Source organism: Berghia stephanieae, chromosome 6 (genome assembly GCF_034508935.2).
Source record: "Berghia stephanieae isolate SIO BIC M18660-M18661 chromosome 6, UCSD_Bste_1.3, whole genome shotgun sequence".
Taxonomy (NCBI): domain Eukaryota; kingdom Metazoa; phylum Mollusca; class Gastropoda; order Nudibranchia; family Aeolidiidae; genus Berghia; species Berghia stephanieae.
In genome coordinates this window covers 32,102,688-32,121,977 of record NC_088365.1, presented here as the reverse complement: position 1 = coordinate 32,121,977, position 19,290 = coordinate 32,102,688, and the positions used below count along the sequence as shown (strand labels likewise).

Genomic DNA, 19,290 nt, shown 5'->3' with positions numbered 1-19,290 from the left:
TCGAGACGAGTCCTGATTCCAAACTTCCGGTGGGCTGGACCTGACTGCTACAAAGTTTTTCACTTTGTTGACGTTCCGAGTCAACATTGTTTTGAAGAAATTTTAAAGTAGATTGGTAACTGACACCGCACTCGATTTTGGAATATGTTCAATAGACTTAGGAAGAAAAAGGAAGAGAAGGTTTGTTTTTAATATGAACACCACCTCCTGAAATGTCATTGAAGTTTCAACTGTTGTTTTCACTGACATCACTCACCTCGGACCTCACACCCCCGCCTCCTCACCTCAGCCCTCGTACCGTACATTCTGTCACTTTGTTCCGCATATCTCTTCTAACTTCTAAGTGGTTTAGTTTTCCTTTCGATTGATTTAATAATATTAATAATTTAATAATATGGAGACCGCGATATGATCAATCTGTGACCATTGAATTTCTCTCTAGGGCTAGGGCTAATAGAGTTCTAGTGGTTAAAGTTAAAGTTTAAAGAAAACATAGAAATAGACTAGACCGAGTTTGATCTAACGAATGACCGAGATAGACCCTTGCTCAACTCCGAAAAGATCAACATAAACCTGAAGTCCTTAACAATCGACCGAAATAATGAAATGCTATCTCATGCCCCATGCGTCTGTTAATAACAAAAGCCCAAGAGAAATGTTTATTGAATCCAATGGTTGAGAGTCAGAGCTTATTTAGATGAAAAAATAGATATTCACATTTGCACATCGCATATCTATGGTATCAACATGCTCTGTGGGCTTCACAAAAAAATAGTATGTGCAGCTTATTATTCATAATGATTATCAAATTTAAATTAGATATTAAATATTAAATACTTGTGGAAAGAATAACTTTTTTTTTTAATTTAGGGAAGAATTAAACAAAGAAGAAAGAAATATAATGAAAACATGAGATAAATAGCCATCACTGCAATTACTTAATAAATAGTATAAATTGGCATTTTTTGCAATAATATTAATCACACAAACATCTCTTTCGAAAAACTAAAAGAACTAGCAAAATGTCACACAAACATCTCTTTCGAAAAACTAAAAGAACTAGCAAAATGCCTTACCTGGTGACTAAAAGATGACTTCAAATTGAAGTAAAAGAGACAAGCAAGTTAAATTGAATTTTGTCTTTGTAAAGAAAGCTTTGCATTGTAAAGTTTCACTTTTTTAAACCATTGAATGATCTTTGAAACATGCTTGACCCTGAAGTCCTCAATATTATAATAGTCACCAATCACCATATCCCACCTCCCCTCCCTTCAACCATCAATCCTCAGTCATCCTCTAGTTCTGGGAGATTTTCACGGCCTTCTCTCAGCTCCACAGATGGGACACAGGAAATAGATGAGGCCCAGGTATTTTACTCAAGATCTTGTTTTCTTATTTGTTTTTTGTTTGTTTGTTTTTTTTTTACTTTGTCATCTAGTTGCTTGATTTATACTGTGATGTATATGCAATTTAAGCTTTAGCAAATTTTAAGTTTAAGGCTTGCTGCAAGAGTTGTCGAAGATGACAAAAAAGTAATATTTTATTTTATATTTTGTTTCATTGAACTTACGTAGAAGGGTGGTGAGGGGTACTTTTAAAAATTACAAATCAATTTGAATGGTGTTTCCTGATTATAGGCAGCTTTATAATTATAATGCTGATTTATCATCCATCAGTAAGTGCTCATGAAATAGAAAATGAATTTTAAAAGAGGAGGGAGCGAGACTCCATGTTTGGCATAATGTTATGGTCTTTTCATAACCTGGAAGTACTGAGTTTGGCATAACCCACCATGCTGTCTGGCTTTTGGCAAGTCATTTTGTACTCGGTATGTTTTCAGATTTGTACCGCTGCTTATGCCTGGGTTTTATGTTATTCATACGATATGGACTTTTAATCACAAATATCTCCATAGGATGACCAAAGATAAATTTATTTGTTTAAGATTTTCATTTCATGTATTTATTCATTTTTTCTACTTTTGGTATCACACATGAGGATCTAAGTACCGGAGGCAAAGTCACAAGATAAAAGTTAAATAATTACAAGATAGCAATTACTTGTTGTGATGCAACACTCATAATAATATCCTGTAATGTTTTCATAGAGAACAGTCAAATATGCTTTGGTTATATGTGAGATGGCTGTTTAAACATAGAGAGACAAATAAACATATGACCAAACCCATTAACTTAATAAAAAAACAACACACCTGGTTGTATTAAGTTGTTTACAATTTATTTAAGTGGTGTTAAAATTACATCAATGCATTTTTTTAACTTCTCAGTATTTATGGGGTCCAGATCACAACTTTTAGTTGGTGACAACATAATGCAGTCCCGCAAGTCACTTTGTCTTCTTTGAAAACATTGTTAGGGGATCACCAGAGAACTTGTCAAATGTTGTGTGAATGGATTTGTGTGAGAGTTCTTTTCAGATGGTATTAGTTTTTGTTTATAATATTGACCAAATCGAGTTGGAAGATCTGCCCATCCAATTACTGGTGGAAGAGATGCTTTATCTGTTGTCCCAGCATTTCCTTGGTGACAGCAAAGAATTGTTTTGTAGACTAAATTTTTCTCAACTGTCCTCATAGTGCGTCTTTTTGGCCATTAAGTTGACAGCTTTTGCATGATTTCTGGCAGTGATGTAGAGTTCTGGTACATATTACTACTGGAGTCCAATATAATTAGACACGCCAAGTAATGTTAAATTAACTTAAAGACTTAAAGCCTCCGGCAATTTGTTTCTAATAACTGTGAAAAACATAATATTCATTTGAATACATTTGATTGTTTGTAAATGTAAAGAATATCCCTTTGCCTTAACTGCTACCACCTTAAGCACCTCTTCCCCCCCCCCCCCTTTCCTTGTACCCAAAGAATGTCATTATATTGTTTTAAAAATCGAAATGATGAAAGACATGTTCCATATAAAAGGGATTGTCGCAATTCTCTGTTGTTGGGCATTTATATAAATTTTAGTTTCTTATTGGAACCTCACAAAAATTCTTTTGAAGATAATTTTACTAAGAATAAGAAATAAAATACGACCTGAAATTGGGGAGATGCAATTTGGTTTTGTTGAGGACAAGGGTACCAGAAATGGAATATTCACATTATCAATGCTGATGGAAAGATGTATTGAAGTAAATAAAGATCTGTATATGTGTTTCATCGACTATTCAAAAGCCTTTGATAAAGTACAACACGAAAAACTATTCAAAATTCTATCATCCTTGGACATTGATGGTAAAGATTTAAGAATATTACGGAATTTGTACTGGGAACAAGAAGCAGCAATGCGTGTTGACAATGAACTAAGCAGTTTTACACCTATTAGAAGAGGAGTTAGGCAGGGGTGTGTTTTGTCTCCAGATTTATTCAACCTCTATAGTGAAATGATATTAAGAGATATCGAACATAAGAAGGGGGTGTGTATTGGAGGAAAGAATGTAACAAATCTGAGGTATGCAGATGATACGGTTCTACTGGCAGAATCTGAACATGAACTACAAGAATTACTGGATGTTGTAGTCAGGAGTAGTGAAAATATGGGACTGGAACTGAATATATCTAAAACAGAATGTATGACGGTATCTAAAAATAATAACCCACCAGCCTGTGTAATAACAAGCAGAGGACAAACAATACAACAAGTTGAATGTTTCAAATATTTAGGCTTCAATGTAACATCCAATGGAAAATCAGATTGTGAAATAAAGAAAAGAATAGGTATGGCGAAGAATGCATTCAACCAGCTGCATACAATTATGAAAAACAGGAATATTAGCATGAAAACAAAAATCAAAGTCCTGGATTGCTATGTACTGTCTGTGCTGCTATATGGTTGTGAGAGCTGGACCATAAACAAGACCATGGTTAAAAGACTGGAGGCAGTGGAAATGTGGTTTTACAGAAGAATGATGAGGGTGTCATGGATGGAAAGGAAAAGAAATGAAGAAATTTTAGAAATGGCAAACAGAAAAAGATCACTGATAACAAAAATCATCAAACGCCAAATGGAATTTTTAGGACACATTATCCGCCACCCTGGTTTGGAAATACTCGCCTTGACTGGAAAGATGAATGGAAAAAGAATAACTTATTTGAAAGGGATAAGAACTTGGACAGATGAAGCTGAGAAAGGTGGCGCTGCTTTAATAGAATTGGCAAGAGATAGATCAGCTTGGCGGAAGATGACCTCCGACGTCTGCTTCAGATATGGAACTACATGAGATAGGGAGAGTGGTCTAGTAGCATAATGGTCAAAGACAAAACATATAATATAAAGGCTACAAATGACCATTCATGAATAAAACCAAAATAACAACTGCTTACAAATGATTAAATGACCCTTATCATAAAAAGATAATTTCATGATTATAATGCTTTTATGAAAGTTATAGTCTTAAAAGCATTTATTTAAGTCTCAAAACTGTTCAATGACTTGGCATCTGCATTTAGGAGATTCCACAAATTGAATGTAGTGAAAAGGTGTTTATTTATATCAGGAAGTCAAATGCTTAATTTGCTTGAATTAGACCAGATACTCTAAATTTTATATTGCATTTTAACTTTGGTTAATCTTCTGCCGTCAGTATAATATATGGTAGAAAATTATTTATTCATTTGACATGAATTAACAGAACAAGATTTTAGAAAGGCTTACTTCTTCCTGAAATTCTCCCACTTTAATGTGATGCATATATGAATATGATAAAAGATTGCAATGTTTTCTTGTCAGGTAAAGAATTTTTATTAAATTGTATTGACATGAAAATATAAGGGAAATCTATATTTAGTATTATAATGAGATAAATATTGATTTACAACCAAAAGCTTGATTTTGCATTGTTGACATAAACAGAAGCCCAATTTTATTAAAGTATGCTTTGCCATATTTTTTTGTTTTATTTATTTTTTTTGTTTTGTTTTGTTTGTCATATGATAATCATTGGCTTTAACTATATATTACTCCCCCGGCAGGGCTTTCTTTGTCCGCAATGCATGCTCAACTTCCCATCAGCTGATGCAGTCCAATCCCATTTCCTGTCAGCTCATGCAGATGACAATGCTACAGGGAGCAGTAACGATAATGATGGAGGCGAACAGGGGGTAAGTTGTTTATTAGTGAGGGGATCCATTTTAGCACACGTCTCATGGAATACTTATGACTAATATATTCACCATCTCCAAGGATTAAAAACTGCTTTATATTCACTGTTATGGATACTTCTGGCTTACAGGGGTCTTTTGGAGTGAGTCTATATTGCCACATAATTTATCGCCACACGCTTGTCTCTTTGTGGCTTTCATATTATTATTTTGATGTACTTATCAAGACTACACCAGTTGTCCAGTTAGACACCTGATTAGTTTTTGTGGTATTGATTAGTCGTAATTTTCAGTTGTTTGCAGTATCTATCAAGTCTTTCCAAGTCCAAAACCACTCCAAAGTGTGGTATTTTCACTGAATGATATAAACAGGGCAACTCAATCATAATAAAACGATTATATTATTCTTTTATAGGTTTCATCACATCCTTTGTTTCCCTTCTAATTTTCAGCCACTGTGCTGAAATCAAAACATGTCTAAAATAAAAAAAAAGAAATATCAAAGTTCATTAGTTCTGGTCTGACAGGTTTATACTTTATGTCAACTTTGATTCATTTTCTTAACTAGATTTTTTTTTTTTTAAACTTATCTGAATCATTGTTTATTACAGGAGGGATTCCTATGTCCCATGTGTAAAGTTTCCTTAGCCTCCCCAGAAGAGCTAACTTCACATTACGAATCAGTACACAGTGATGGGAAACCATCACCCACAGCCACTAACAATGTTTCTAGGTAAGAATTAAGAGGATCAGACAGTCGGACAAGGTTTGTTGTACTCTAACCTCACGTCAGATTTTGCTGTCTCTACTAGAGATTAATAACTCCAATATTATATGGATAAACCATGAAATAGATTATAATTAGAAAAAAATCCACTATTGACTTTTGAGGGGCTTTCAATGATGCCATTTATAGATTGATTAGAGGTTCTGGTTGGAAATAGCTGAAGTGTTTCGAAAATTCCTTCTAATTTGAGTTTTCCTATCTTGCAGATTAAATTAGACCGAATTGAGTATGATAAGTCTTTTATTTTGTTTTTCCACAGGAATGGGGAAATATCAGGACTGGAGGTCCAAGAGGTAATTTTTTTTTTCATTTCTGCTTAAGTCAGCTTCCATATATAATGCCACATACAGCGCTGTCCCATGTAGGCAGAACCTCATCAAATTTTCCCCATAATTATTAGTATTAATATCATTATTATTATTATTATTATTATTATTATTATTATTATTATTATTATTATTATTATTATTATTATTATTATTATTATTATTATTATTATTATTATTATTATTATTATTGGGGGTTCTGATAGCTCAGTTGGTAGAGCACTCGATTCACAATCAAAGGGACAGAGATTTTTTTCTGACCGCCCTGTCCACCCAGCAGTGTTTGGATAGCTGGGTTCGTTAGATCTGGTGGAAAGTACTTTGCAATAAGCTAGTGCCCTATCCAAAGGGTAGCAAACAATTGCTATTGTCCATTTCACTCTATAGAAGTCGGGATTTACTCCAGCTCCATGGGCCTAATGGCTCTTAAGGACTACTTTTCATCATTATTATTATTATTATTATTATTATTATTATTATTATTATTATTATTATTTTATATTATTATTATTAATATTATTATTATTATTATTATTATTATTATTATTATTATTATTATTATTATTATTATTATTATTAATTATTATTATTATTATTATTATTATTATTATTATTATTATTATTATTATTATTATTATTATTATTATTATTAACATTTCATCATCACCATTGTCAACAAACATCATCATCAATATTAATACAAAACAAGGCAAGAAATATCTGCCAGCGGCCCATTTAAATTGTTTTTGTTTTTTTTTGTTTCTTTTGGGGTTTATTTGGTTTTGTTTATTACTTTATCTGCTTTTTTTTCTCTTTTTTTGTTTCTTTGGGATTTTTAAATTTTTATTTGGTGTTATTTTTTTTTTTTCAAATTTCTTATTTAAAATTCTTTTTGCTCTGATTTTTTTAATTAAAAGATTTGTGAGTTGTTTCGTTCAGTGTTCATGTCATTTCTTTTTTAAATAGTCAGTGCAGTGATAGAAGATTGTCTTTGCCCCTTACATTCGGCCAGTGATTCCACAAAACTAGTTGTCCCTCGAATTAGGAAAAATGCTGGAATGAGATCCTTTTCTCATTTCGGACCCTCTATTTGGAATGCCTTACCGCAGAGCATTCGTGAAAAAGAATCTTTGTCTAGTTTTAAACGTTTGCTATCTGTTTCGATTTTAGTAGATGGTATGAGAAGCAAGATAGATTTGGTTTGTGTTGTGTGTGTGTGTGTGTGTATGTGTCCATAACTTCTCTTCGATATTGTCAACGTTCTGTAATGATTTTGTCAAATACTCTTGGTCAAGAAATTTCCTAAGTATCACAAGTGATGAAAAACCTTCCTGCAAGCTAATGTGTTCTTCTATTGTCTTCTCTGTCATCATCATCATTATTGTCATTGTCATCATCGCAATCATTTTTGAATAAGAAGGGAGGTCAGTCGCGTCACGTCTCCAATCAATTAATCCGGTGTCGCACGCATGCAAGTGTTCGTCTATTCTGACAAATTGAACAACGAGGTGTTGATTTTTCATCCATGATGATATTTCAATTTACCAGCAGTGACTGATTGAAAATTCAATTTAATTCGCATTCGTTTTTTACCTGATAAAAATAGCATCGTAGCAGAATGACTATATTGGTTGTCTAGACAGCTCGATTGCACAGCTTGGCGCCGCAAGTCATCAAAAGTCAGTCACCGTGCAATCACGCGAAGACCTGAACAGCCTGTCTCTGTCACCTATTTTGTATAAGCTCCATTATCATCACCTGTAATGTTGTTTAAACAAAGCAGAATGGATTGCAATTGGCAACAAAGGAACATGTGTGAATGTGTGAACACACTAGGCGATGATAGCCTATTGAATGAATTACGGCAGGTTAGTAAACAAACACAACGACATGATGTGTTAGGTTGTCGCAAGGTATTGACTTTGACCAGTGGCAGCGAAGTCCAAATAAGTGGTTGTCAGTTCAAGTGGTAGCTATAGGAGGTATTTGCCCATTAAGATTATGACTTTAGATGGTCTTGGTCACGTCAAGGAGGTTTCTGTTATGTAGAGGTCAAATATAGAGAAACAACTCAAGGGTGTAACGGAGCTGGTTGTTATTTAGGGGTGGTCGTTATATAGAGGTGGTCACTAAGGCAGGTATGACTGTATTATTTTATTAAATTATTATTATTATTATTATTATTATTATTATTATTATTATTATTATTATTATTATTATGTTATTATTATTATTATTATTATTATTATTATTATTATTATTATTCCCCTATATGTATTAACTTGTTTGTTGATGGCTTGAAAATTCATGCCATGCACTCACATCCGTACACTGTATACAATTTGTTTCTAATGGCTATTGTTTTGATTTGAGTGGTGCAAATTTAGAAAATCTGTGCTCGTCAAATCATGTTGTTTTTTTTTTAATGTCAACTGATTTCTAGGAATGTTTTTATCTTAACTTAAAATAGCTTGCTGCAAGCTATTTCCATGAAATAAAAGCTTAAAATCAGCGAGCTTTATTCTTCATTATAATTTTTTTTACAAGTCCTTTCCTTAAAATTATTTTATAATTGTACAAGATAATTTATAATTTAAGTGTCTGGCATACTTCCCTGAACAGTAAATTGTATTCATGTACTTAAACCATGTATTTAAATATTGATATCTTATCCATTTCCTGTGAGTTTGATACTGATGGAGGAGGATGATATGAAATGAAATACGATAAAAATGGGACATCTGAGAATGTTCATGGCTTACATTCCAAAATCCTTTTTTATTTTAATTGTGATTGCCTGTAAAGAATATTCCATCTTTTCTCTTTTTTCCAAATTAAATCTATTACAGTGTTAAAACTATTTGGACAAGACACAACCTATTATTCAAGCCTTATTTCTTGCTTCTATTCTATTAGAAGAAAAGTTTGGGTTGTTGTTTTTTTTTTTGTTTTTTTGTTTGTTTTTTTTTGTTTGTTTTTTTTTTTGTTTTTTTCTTTTGGGGGGGGGGTCGCTTTAAGATAAAGGTTGAAAATACCTAACTGCACAATATTGCCAGATGAAAACATATTTCTTTATATATGTCAACCTTATGTATGTTAAACAGATTATTGTCACTGTTGTCATTTGTAAATTTTACGCAATTTTAAAATGTTTTGGCATCTTTCGCTCTATCAACTGCATTTTCATACATTTCAGTTGTCCAACTATGGTCAATGCTTCTGATATTGATAGCAAAGCTTCCATTCGCAAGCTTCATGTTTTGTTCATTCCAAGTATATATCCAATTCAATTGTCAATACCTTATACAGCATTACTTTGTGTAAATCTTTATATCAACTATTCACCTTCTCAGTTGAGGAAAGAACTTGAATTGCTGGAGATGCAGCTGAAAGGGTCAGAGGAAGCCAGAACTCTATGTAAGTCTTGGTGTGATAAATGTTGGGTTTTCATTATTATGAGTTGTAAAGGCAGAGTGTAATATGTACTTTTGACTAACGTTGAAAAAAAACAGTTAATAATGAGAGAATCCATAACATGAAGTTATTAATTTCACAGCTTCTTTAAACACTAAAAGTTCAATTTGTAGATATATTTTTTCCCATTATTGGAATTTGTGAAAGGAAAAGTCATTTTATATCAGTTATTGCGTCAATGAAGTCAAAAGTATATTTTACATGTCTTATCTTTTATATTATTTTATTTTGGGAAAACTTATAAAACTGGAACACTTGTTATTTATTTGGGTCCACCACGAATTTGTGTCAGGCTAAAACTAGTGATTGTCCAGACCCAGAGAGTGCTTGGTACAAGGACTCATACCGGCGGCGTTTCAAGCGAATTAGCCAGAGATGGTACGACCAACAAGGGTGCCACGGTCAGTCATAGACAAATACAAAAACTGGCTTAAGGTTATGCAATAGCATTATGCTTTCCCAATCCTACCCCTGACACCAGAACCATCATAATCCTACCCCTGACACCAGAACCATCATCCATCCACCTTGCAAAATGTTCACATCTTTATCTTCTCCAATAAATATATGCGACTTACAGCCTCAAGATTGTGTTATGTATGGTTGAACCAGATGCTGACAATTAAAATTTAAAGTCTGAATTAGTGAAGCTGAAATAAATATTTATGCTTTAGTCGAGGAGCAAGTAAAGCTGCTGTTCTCCAAACAATTTTTAAAAAAATTTTGATCACTCAATGTCTTTATTTTCAATGTCTTTAAAAAATTCTAACAGGGTTACACGTCATGTATTTTTCGATTTTATTCCACAATTAAGTGATTATGTGATGTTAAAACTTATCTCAAAATCCTCATTGTTTTAATTTTGTTGTTTTTGTTGTTAGTGTAATCTTGTTTTACTGGCATTATGGGGTAGCACCTCTGAGAGTCATTGTAGTTTAACTTGGAAAAGACAGAAAAGAACAGAAATCATTAAAAATCCGTCATTCTGGTCAGTTTAACTTTTAAATTTAATTTCAACATCTGATTTGACCTGACATAACAATAGATTCAGGCTGGGGGTAAACATGATCTTTTGTCAAAATTCATCGACTCTCTTGTCTTTTTTTCTTTGGGGAGGGGGGGGGGGAGAGGAATAATTTTTTTAAAAAACATTTTTGTGTGGATAAAAGGTGGGGGTTTTTTCATATAATTGACTGGATATATTGAGAATCAAACACTTTGTGTACATAGAATCATGAATATTTTCACAATAATATAAAAATCATTTTGGTCATTTATATTAATGGCTAAAATCTCAATCGGATTAACCACAATACCTTCTTGACAAAACCATAACAAAGTAGAAAATGAATTAAAATTAAATAGTTATTTTCATTATGTCATTGGACTGGTCAATTTAAGTAAGGCGTTTATCAAAATCAAACTATTTGGTGACAAATGTAAGAAGACATTTTTAAATGTGCTTCAGATAAAAATAGATAGGTAAATAAATAATAAACCCTAATTGAATTCAATTTTAAATAATATCTATTAATTTATAATGTGCGTAGTTTGATATACTCAGGATGCGTCTGTTGGCTTATTTGGAAAATAAAACACTTTCATCTCCTTATTCTATTTTTAACTCTGTCTACCCATGCAGTATTATTACACTTAACATCAAATCCATCAATTTACTTCCCTCTGAAATATTTTCCACCAAAACAATTGAGGTCCTTAGTTGGAGTGACTTTACAAGACAATATTGAGTATCTTTCTATGATTGTTAACAGATTCTGTTATAGATAAGTCAATTCAAATGCTGAATCTTGAAGAAATGAATAACAATAGCCAAATGGAATGGAAGCTTCAACGGAGATAGATAATATAGATGTTTCAGGTTTCCCTTTTGTCAACTAAGCTTGATGAATGAAGCACTAAAGATGTGTGAGAGATGAAAGAATGTTCTTATTAAGGTGAATAAACAAAACAGGATGGGACAGGAAAATGGATTTGTTATTTATTGTTATTTATTTCACAGATATATGAAAAACATTCCAAAACTTTAGATTAAAATTACCATTTTTGTTAGCGAAATGCACCTCAATCTCTGATTCAAATTGTATTAAAATTTCATCTGTTATGGATAAAAATATCAATTGTATCTTTTATTTCCCCATTCTTTGTTTTGTTCATGGTTTTTAAAAATTGATTGAATAGGATAAATTGTAGGCCGGTAATCTTAGTTATTATATTTATAAAAACAGTTTTATTTCAACAATGGTAATAAAGATGATTACAACAAGAAAAATAATGATGTAGAAATTATAATAAAGTTTTTCGAAGAATGTTTCTTGCACAATATATATCCATATGTGTGTTTGTGTGTATATTAAAACCTTTTTTACCTCGGCTTATTTTCCCTCTCTTGTATCTCCCAGTGTGTATTTTAATGATGGTTGGTTCACTGGTATCATCCGCCCTCATGAGCATAGACTGAAATTATTCTTACAAGAAATACCCAGTTATTTTAATCGTTTAATAGCATAACTGAATTTATTTCATACTCTATCTCCCATCACTTATTTAGTTCTAAAGAAGACTTATATGTCATAACCAAGAAATAAATAATATGGGTGATGCCGGAGCGAAATACTGTTACAGCTGTCTTGGGGAATATGTTATCAGGGTAGAATGATTTCAAATACCACTTCTTTGGGGTTAATGATTCATCAATGCCATAAACAATTCATAACTACAATGGCAATATCTCTCAAAAGTAATTTCGAAATAACAATCTATCAACATTATAGCATTCAAAAGTTTGCTTTGATATCTAAAAATAGAGACCTGAATTGTGGATTCTAAAAAAAAAAATATTGAAAATAGGAATGTTGATTCTAACTTTCCTTAAACACAACAGTGTTATTCATGTAAAAAAATAAGTCCTTCCTTTTAATAAAATAAATGAATTTATGAAGTAATATATAATGAAGCCATCAAACCTGAAATATTTAATTATTTTTAATGGTCTGACACGCTATAATGTTAGCCCTTCTCTTATTATATTACAGGTTGTTCCAATTATTTCATTTACCCATATCTGCTTTTATGCTCTTCACGTTTTAATCAGTGTTTGAGGCGGTTTGTCTTCTTTCACTTCATTTTTTTATAGCTTCAAAATGTCAAAGATTTCCTTAACAAAACTTTATTTTTAGTTAATATATGAATGATAACTTTAAAAGCCTGTTGAGATATTGATACACTTTTCTATAATATATTTTTGAATATTCATCTCAATGCAAGGTAGGTTTGTGATTCAGGTATAAATGAACTAGACCAAGACATTTAGGTTCATGACTGTTAAAACTAGCTATTACCAACCAGATTACCCATATAATTGGTAAACACAGTGTTTGTAAATGAAGGGAATTTAGCTGGTAATTTGTGTATTTTGATATATCACTCTAGTTCTTAGAGCTTCATAAAAGTTATTGGGTTTGGGGTCGGTATGGACAAGGATTATGAGAAAGCCTTGATATCAAGGCGATTCTCAACTGGTTGAAGGTCTGATCGCAATGGATGAATGATTTGTAAAGAGTATCATCCAATGATAACGTACTCAATGTGCCTCATTCAATGTAAATGACGTCCTGAATATGTTTCAATCATTATGAAATACATTTCATCTTTAACTTCCTTCACTCGTTTCAGTGAGCTCTGAGGTGTTTCATACAAATCAAGAGCTGACAAATCTCACCATGCAGAATCAAACCCTGACAGAACAGAGGGACAAAATAGAAGCCAAAGCTGCACAGATGGTAAGTTTAAAAGCCAAGTCAAATTTAAAACAAACATTCAGATAACGACAAAAAGAAGAGAAAAACAGAATCTGATTTTAAAGACAAGACACGGTATTGTAATTAACTTGAATTCTCTGACAATTTTCACATTCTTGGGGAACTCTTTACTACCTCCCTACCCTAATCTCTTATCTACTATTTTGTAGAAAGTGAGGTAGTCAGTTTTATTTATGCAAACCTGCCAATCATACAAATAATATCAGTATATTCAAAATTTACCTGTGTCAAAATTAGCCAAACTTGTGATATTTATATATTTGCTGCTGCTGCTTCTTATGGTTCACACTATTATGTTATGACGATCGACCCAATCAGCAAAGTCCGGTCCGCATTCGTGCACCGTCGCGAACCCGCCTGGTAGCATCGTCACAACACACCTTTCGACTAGATGCTCTGCCGTTTCGGGTTCTTGTCCATAGCGTGGACATAAAGGACAGGAAGTTAGACCCCACTGATGTAACGCACCGGCCGTTAGGCAGCTCCTCGACCGAAGCCGATTCGCAGCTACCCAGTGTCTCCTCTTACTGGTATCAAAGCCTGGCAACTTCTCACCAAGATATATTTGCTGATTTATATTTTCGCCACGTTTTAAAGAGAAAATCAAAAAAATATTGTTGTTTTACTCACGGGTGAATTGGTTTCTAGGTTGTTACCACATACCATTTGTTATAAAGTAATTTTAATGTAAATAAATATTTGTACTGGTATGCAAAAAAGTATGCAAGGAAAATTTAGGTGTGGCCGTTCTGTAGTTTTATCATACTGTGAGAGAGGATACCATAATTTTGCCTGATAAAGCTCCTTTCATGGATCCAGATTAATATAAAAGTAGATTGTTTTTAGAATCTTTCCGAGGTGTAACAACCGAAGAGTGTCATGCTTGCAATTGCTGTTGAGTCTATGATCATATATTTGTTTTTGAATTCACCTCTATTCTTTTAAGGGTTTGTGACCTGAGCGTTGTAAGCACTATATATTTCTAACACTTATTTAAATTCATCTATTAACTGTCATGTACTCAGTACTTATGAAGCGGTTAATCTCATTTCTAATTATTCTCTCAAATCTCCAAGGCACAAGATCTAGTCACTATGAAGGCCAAAGTCGATGAGAAAGAAGGGCAGAAGAAAGTGTATGAAGACCACATCAAATCTCTGAAGGTTTGTTTATTCATTATTCCTTTTTTTTAAAAATCCAAATGTAAGAACTCTGTTTTATAGATTGGTAGATAATGGGAATTTCCCTCTGGGGAATAAATAAATGATTTTTTTTTTTCATATTTGCAACCATAAGGAAAAAATGGACGAGACAGAAATTAAAATAGAAAATCACAACAATAAGCACCACAAACACATTTATTTTGTAAGTGTCATACGGGATTGGCTAATAGTTGCACATCACATTGGGCTGCTTATTACTCCTCCTCCCCCAGCCTCTCCACATAAACAGTCATTAACTGATTGCAATAACATGTACTCACTCCGACTGTAGTATTAGTTCTCGATAAAATAGCAAAACGTCCTGAAATCATTTTCCTAAACATTATTGAACATGGTGTACCATTAAAAAAGATTGGTTTTTAAATTATTAAATTAAATAATATTCTTGTTGCATTTATTCCACATCAGGAACAATTAGATGACAGAAATTCGTATGCCAAAAATCTGGAGACTCAACTGGCACATAGGTGAGTCGTCAACTTGATATAAGTCTGTTCGGTTCATTTAGGGGTTTTTTATGTTTCAAAGTATATAGTAGTAAGTAGTATCATATGGCTCCAGTTGGAATCTATCAAGCCATTCGTTGAACTCTTTTTCTTATTCAAAGTCTATGACCATGGGCCAATCAAATTATTGGTGTCTTCCTAACTCTTCTCCCAACCATAGATATAGCATACTACATTGTAGTTCTCGTAGTGATTCTGGACTTCTTGATTTTCGTTTAAGAATAGGATTTATCTTTTTATTTGTTCTTTTTTTTCTTTTTCTTTTTTCTTTTATTTATTATTATAATTTTTTGTTGTTGTTTTTTTGTTTTTTTTTGTCTCGGTTGCATATGTCATTGCATGTATGTCTTCTTTACAGTGAAGAAGAAAATGAGACCAAAGACAAAAAGTAAGGAAGACTCTGTGACAATCCTCATTACTTATTCAAACCCTTCCTCCCATCACCAACCCTTATTTTTTCTTTAGTCATGAAATTAATTTTGAGTACTTGACTTTGATATTAGTATCAAGACTTACCAGGAACTGGAAATTATGAATTAAATGGAAAAATAGGCACAATAGTTTCGAAGACATTATTTATATATTATTAAGACTGAAATATATTGCCAGGATACGATACAGAAAACCCTTGATTTAAACACCTGGGGTCTGATTCATGGAGCGGGACTACGACGATAGTCCTAGACTAAATCCGTTGTCTCAGACTAAAAGGCGTTGTAAGATATTCATGAAGCCTGACTACGCAAAGTCTTAGACTAAACGAGGGACTAAACGGGTGAAATTTACACCCGCGATTTAGCAGGCGTAAATATCGTAGTCTGGGACTAAATTTCAAGATCATAATATGTCCTCTACGCTGGGGGAAGTAATTGTACAGCGATTAGAACAAGAATACCCGACAGTTTTTGATTTTATATTTATTTTTATTTATTTATTTATTTATTTATTGGTTTTGTTTATTTTCTTTTCTTTACTTTTCTCGAAGATTCGACAATCGCACATACACTCCTCATCTTGCCCATTCAAAACACTCTGCAGGGACTCCTCCTCCCCCCCCCCCCCCCCCCACCCCAACACACAGTTTCATAGTAACTTCCTCCTTCTCCTCCTCCTCCTCCTCCTCCTACTACTACTACTACTACTACTACTACTACTACTACTACTACTACTACTACTACAACTTCTACAACAACAACAACTACTACTACTACTACTACTACTTCTACTACTACTACTACTACTACTACTACTACTACTACTACTACTACTACTATACTACTACTACTACTAATACTACTATTACAACTACTACCATTAACTACTACTACTACTACTACTACTACTACTACTACATACTACTACTACTACTACTACTACTACTACGACTACTATTACATTTCTTTTATGTCTTTTATCGTCCATTATTTTCTAGAAATTTCACGTCTCTCACTGGCCTTATCATTTCTATCACACCGGGCTAACGATTTGTTCACACTCCAACCATCGTTGAGTACAGAAGATGCAATTTATACTGCATTTCATCTTATTTGTTTTCAACATTTATTTGTTTATTGTTATGCCGACGAAGGGTTTGTACCCGAAACGCCCATTGTCTGTATTGTTTCCACCGATTCCTCTCCATCATCACTCTTTCGTTAGTATTTTCGGGACCCCATGCTTCAGGCAGCGCCCACCGCTCTCTACTAAGAACAATGCTACACCGTGGATAAGAATCATTTAAGTGCCAAGCCATCGTTATTTATATTTACTAAAAACATTACACACACACATTCTCAAACAATTTTACAACCTTAAACTTGTCTCACACTATTTTTATTTGTGGGGAAAAAACAACAACAAAACAAACAAAAAAAACAAAACGATCAAAACAAACACGAAGAAGAAATAGATATGATTTCTGTGCCACTTCGTATGACGCATGCGCAGCTGGAAAAGTAACACATTTCTATGACGTGTTGTGGTACGTTTCCGAGGAATCCCCAGTTAAAAATAGATTGACCTCTGTAGTCTGAGACTTCGCAAGCGTAGTCAGAGACTTGATAGTCAGGGACGAAGTCTGACTCCATGAATAGCTAACTTTCCGTAGTCTCTGACTTCCCAAAGTCTTAGACTACAAAGTCTCAGACTTTGCTATAGTCTGAGCCTGCCATAGTCCCGCTCCATGAATCAGACCCCAGATTTGATAATGAATAAATAGATATGCAAATTCATAAAGAGCATTTCGTTCCTATATCACAATGCTCAACAATGCTTTATATATTCAGCCAATATGATATATGGATCAAACCTTCTATCAAACAAGTTTCCTATCAGATGCCCTCTTACAGTATCCAACTTTTAACTACAGATAGGTACTCATCAATACCAATGTGGTGCCATGTTTATTAAATGTCCCACTTCAAGGCAGAATGCTGATCAAGAGTTCTGCAATCCTCATGACAAGAATTTAGCAATCTATGTGCCATGCCCTAAAATCACTTGCTCTGTGACAGGATGAGGCTCTATAAATGCTGCCCATTGTAAGTCACTATAACGCATTAGTATTCTAATCCAGATGGAGGTCTCTGTTGGAAAAAAAACAAACAAAAAAACAACAACCTTCTTACTTGACTCATGCGTAATTTGTCTATGAACACAAGGGGCAATTATCTGAGATAGGCTATTGTCATATCCAATCGGATACAGGATTCAATTCTCTCTTATGCACCATTAGGAAGCAAGAAACAAATTTAAAGATCTTCTTCCTTTTTCCACTTTTCTAATTTCAAATGAACTGGTAATGCACTTGTTTGTCTTTTACTCTCTCCTTACCAGCCATTTTCCGGATTTTCCCCAAAACTTCACACCCAACCTATACAAAAATAGATTTATTTCACTCAAACACAAAACTTGCTATACATATTCTTTTTGCTAAACAAGCTCTTCAACACAGTATTGATATACTTTAACTATAGCAAACATTTTTGTTCAAATATTTGATTTACAAAAGAAATTAGAATGACAAAAATGTTGGCTGCATCGTAACAAATGTGACGATTTTCCTATGGGTGATACAGAGAGGGTTAATGAAGGAATATTTCCTTCTCCAAACCATCAAGAAGTACACTTCATATCATTTGACATGAAGAATCACTCTCCTTTGCCATGTTATATCAACGACCACCAACCCTCAAACCTCATCCTAAAGTCAAACCATTCAAACATTTACATTTTCATTACCTCCCAAAGCAACAAAACGTGTGACTATATTTTTATGACTGTCATGTAAGACCAATGGACACTTGAAAAACCATCATGCCATTTCTTTCTAATATATTTTATCTCATATATGCGCCTTGACCTCATATTGCATGAGATGTTGGCGCTATATAAGTGTACAATATTTTTATTATTATTATTATTATTATTATTATTATTATTATTATTATTATTATTATTATTATTATTATTATTATTATTATATCTGTCCATTATGATTAAAAGTTCAATCATTCAATTTATCATTAACATTATCAAATCATACATTCATTATTTTATCAATCTATCTATTCCAGCGTGCACTCATTTGCAGGTTTGACACACCCAAATTGTTATGGAAATACTCTCAAACCAATGCAAAATAATGTCCATTACAACAATCAAGCCCATAATTGCGTTAAGCTATCAGACCTGTAAATATATGCACACTGATCCATTCCCTATTTTTTGCCTCTATAATTTTACCCCCCTGCTTCATACATTATCAATCCACAACTTTAGCCCCAAGAGATATTCATTATTTTGTACTGTGTTATAGACTATAGATTGACGTCAGCGACATAAAAGAAACATTGATATATGTAATGATCACCTTGATCTGGTCCTATACCGATGTAACATTTGCAGAAAACTGAACTAAAGTCTCACTAATTAAAAATAATTGTCTTTTTTTTTTGTCTAACTGAGAGTGACGAATGTGATTCCAAAGAGTGCAAAAAATCAAACCTTATAATTTTAA

General features: G+C 33.1%; 1 protein-coding gene across 6 annotated transcripts in view; it reads left to right on the top strand.

Annotated features, from left to right (window-relative positions):
• The first annotated feature begins 7 nt into the window (after nt 1-7).
• LOC144974872 (uncharacterized) overlaps nt 8-19,290 on the top strand; it is a 51,241-nt gene continuing 31,958 nt past the window's right edge. Inside the window, exons 1-10 of one of the 6 annotated variants that reach the window (XM_078918290.1) lie at nt 15-180; nt 1,290-1,367; nt 4,989-5,117; nt 5,729-5,850; nt 6,164-6,197; nt 9,584-9,647; nt 13,398-13,504; nt 14,620-14,706; nt 15,175-15,233; nt 15,631-15,660. In XM_078918290.1, coding sequence (XP_078774416.1) covers nt 145-180; nt 1,290-1,367; nt 4,989-5,117; nt 5,729-5,850; nt 6,164-6,197; nt 9,584-9,647; nt 13,398-13,504; nt 14,620-14,706; nt 15,175-15,233; nt 15,631-15,660 — 746 coding nt within the window. In that variant the 5' untranslated portion in view covers nt 15-144. Of the gene's footprint in view, nt 181-1,289; nt 1,368-4,988; nt 5,118-5,728; nt 5,851-6,163; nt 6,198-9,583; nt 9,648-9,996; nt 10,106-13,397; nt 13,505-14,619; nt 14,707-15,174; nt 15,234-15,630; nt 15,661-19,290 lie in introns of all 6 variants that reach the window. The other 5 variants (XM_078918288.1, XM_078918291.1, XM_078918289.1 and 2 more) reach the window with 5 other exon arrangements.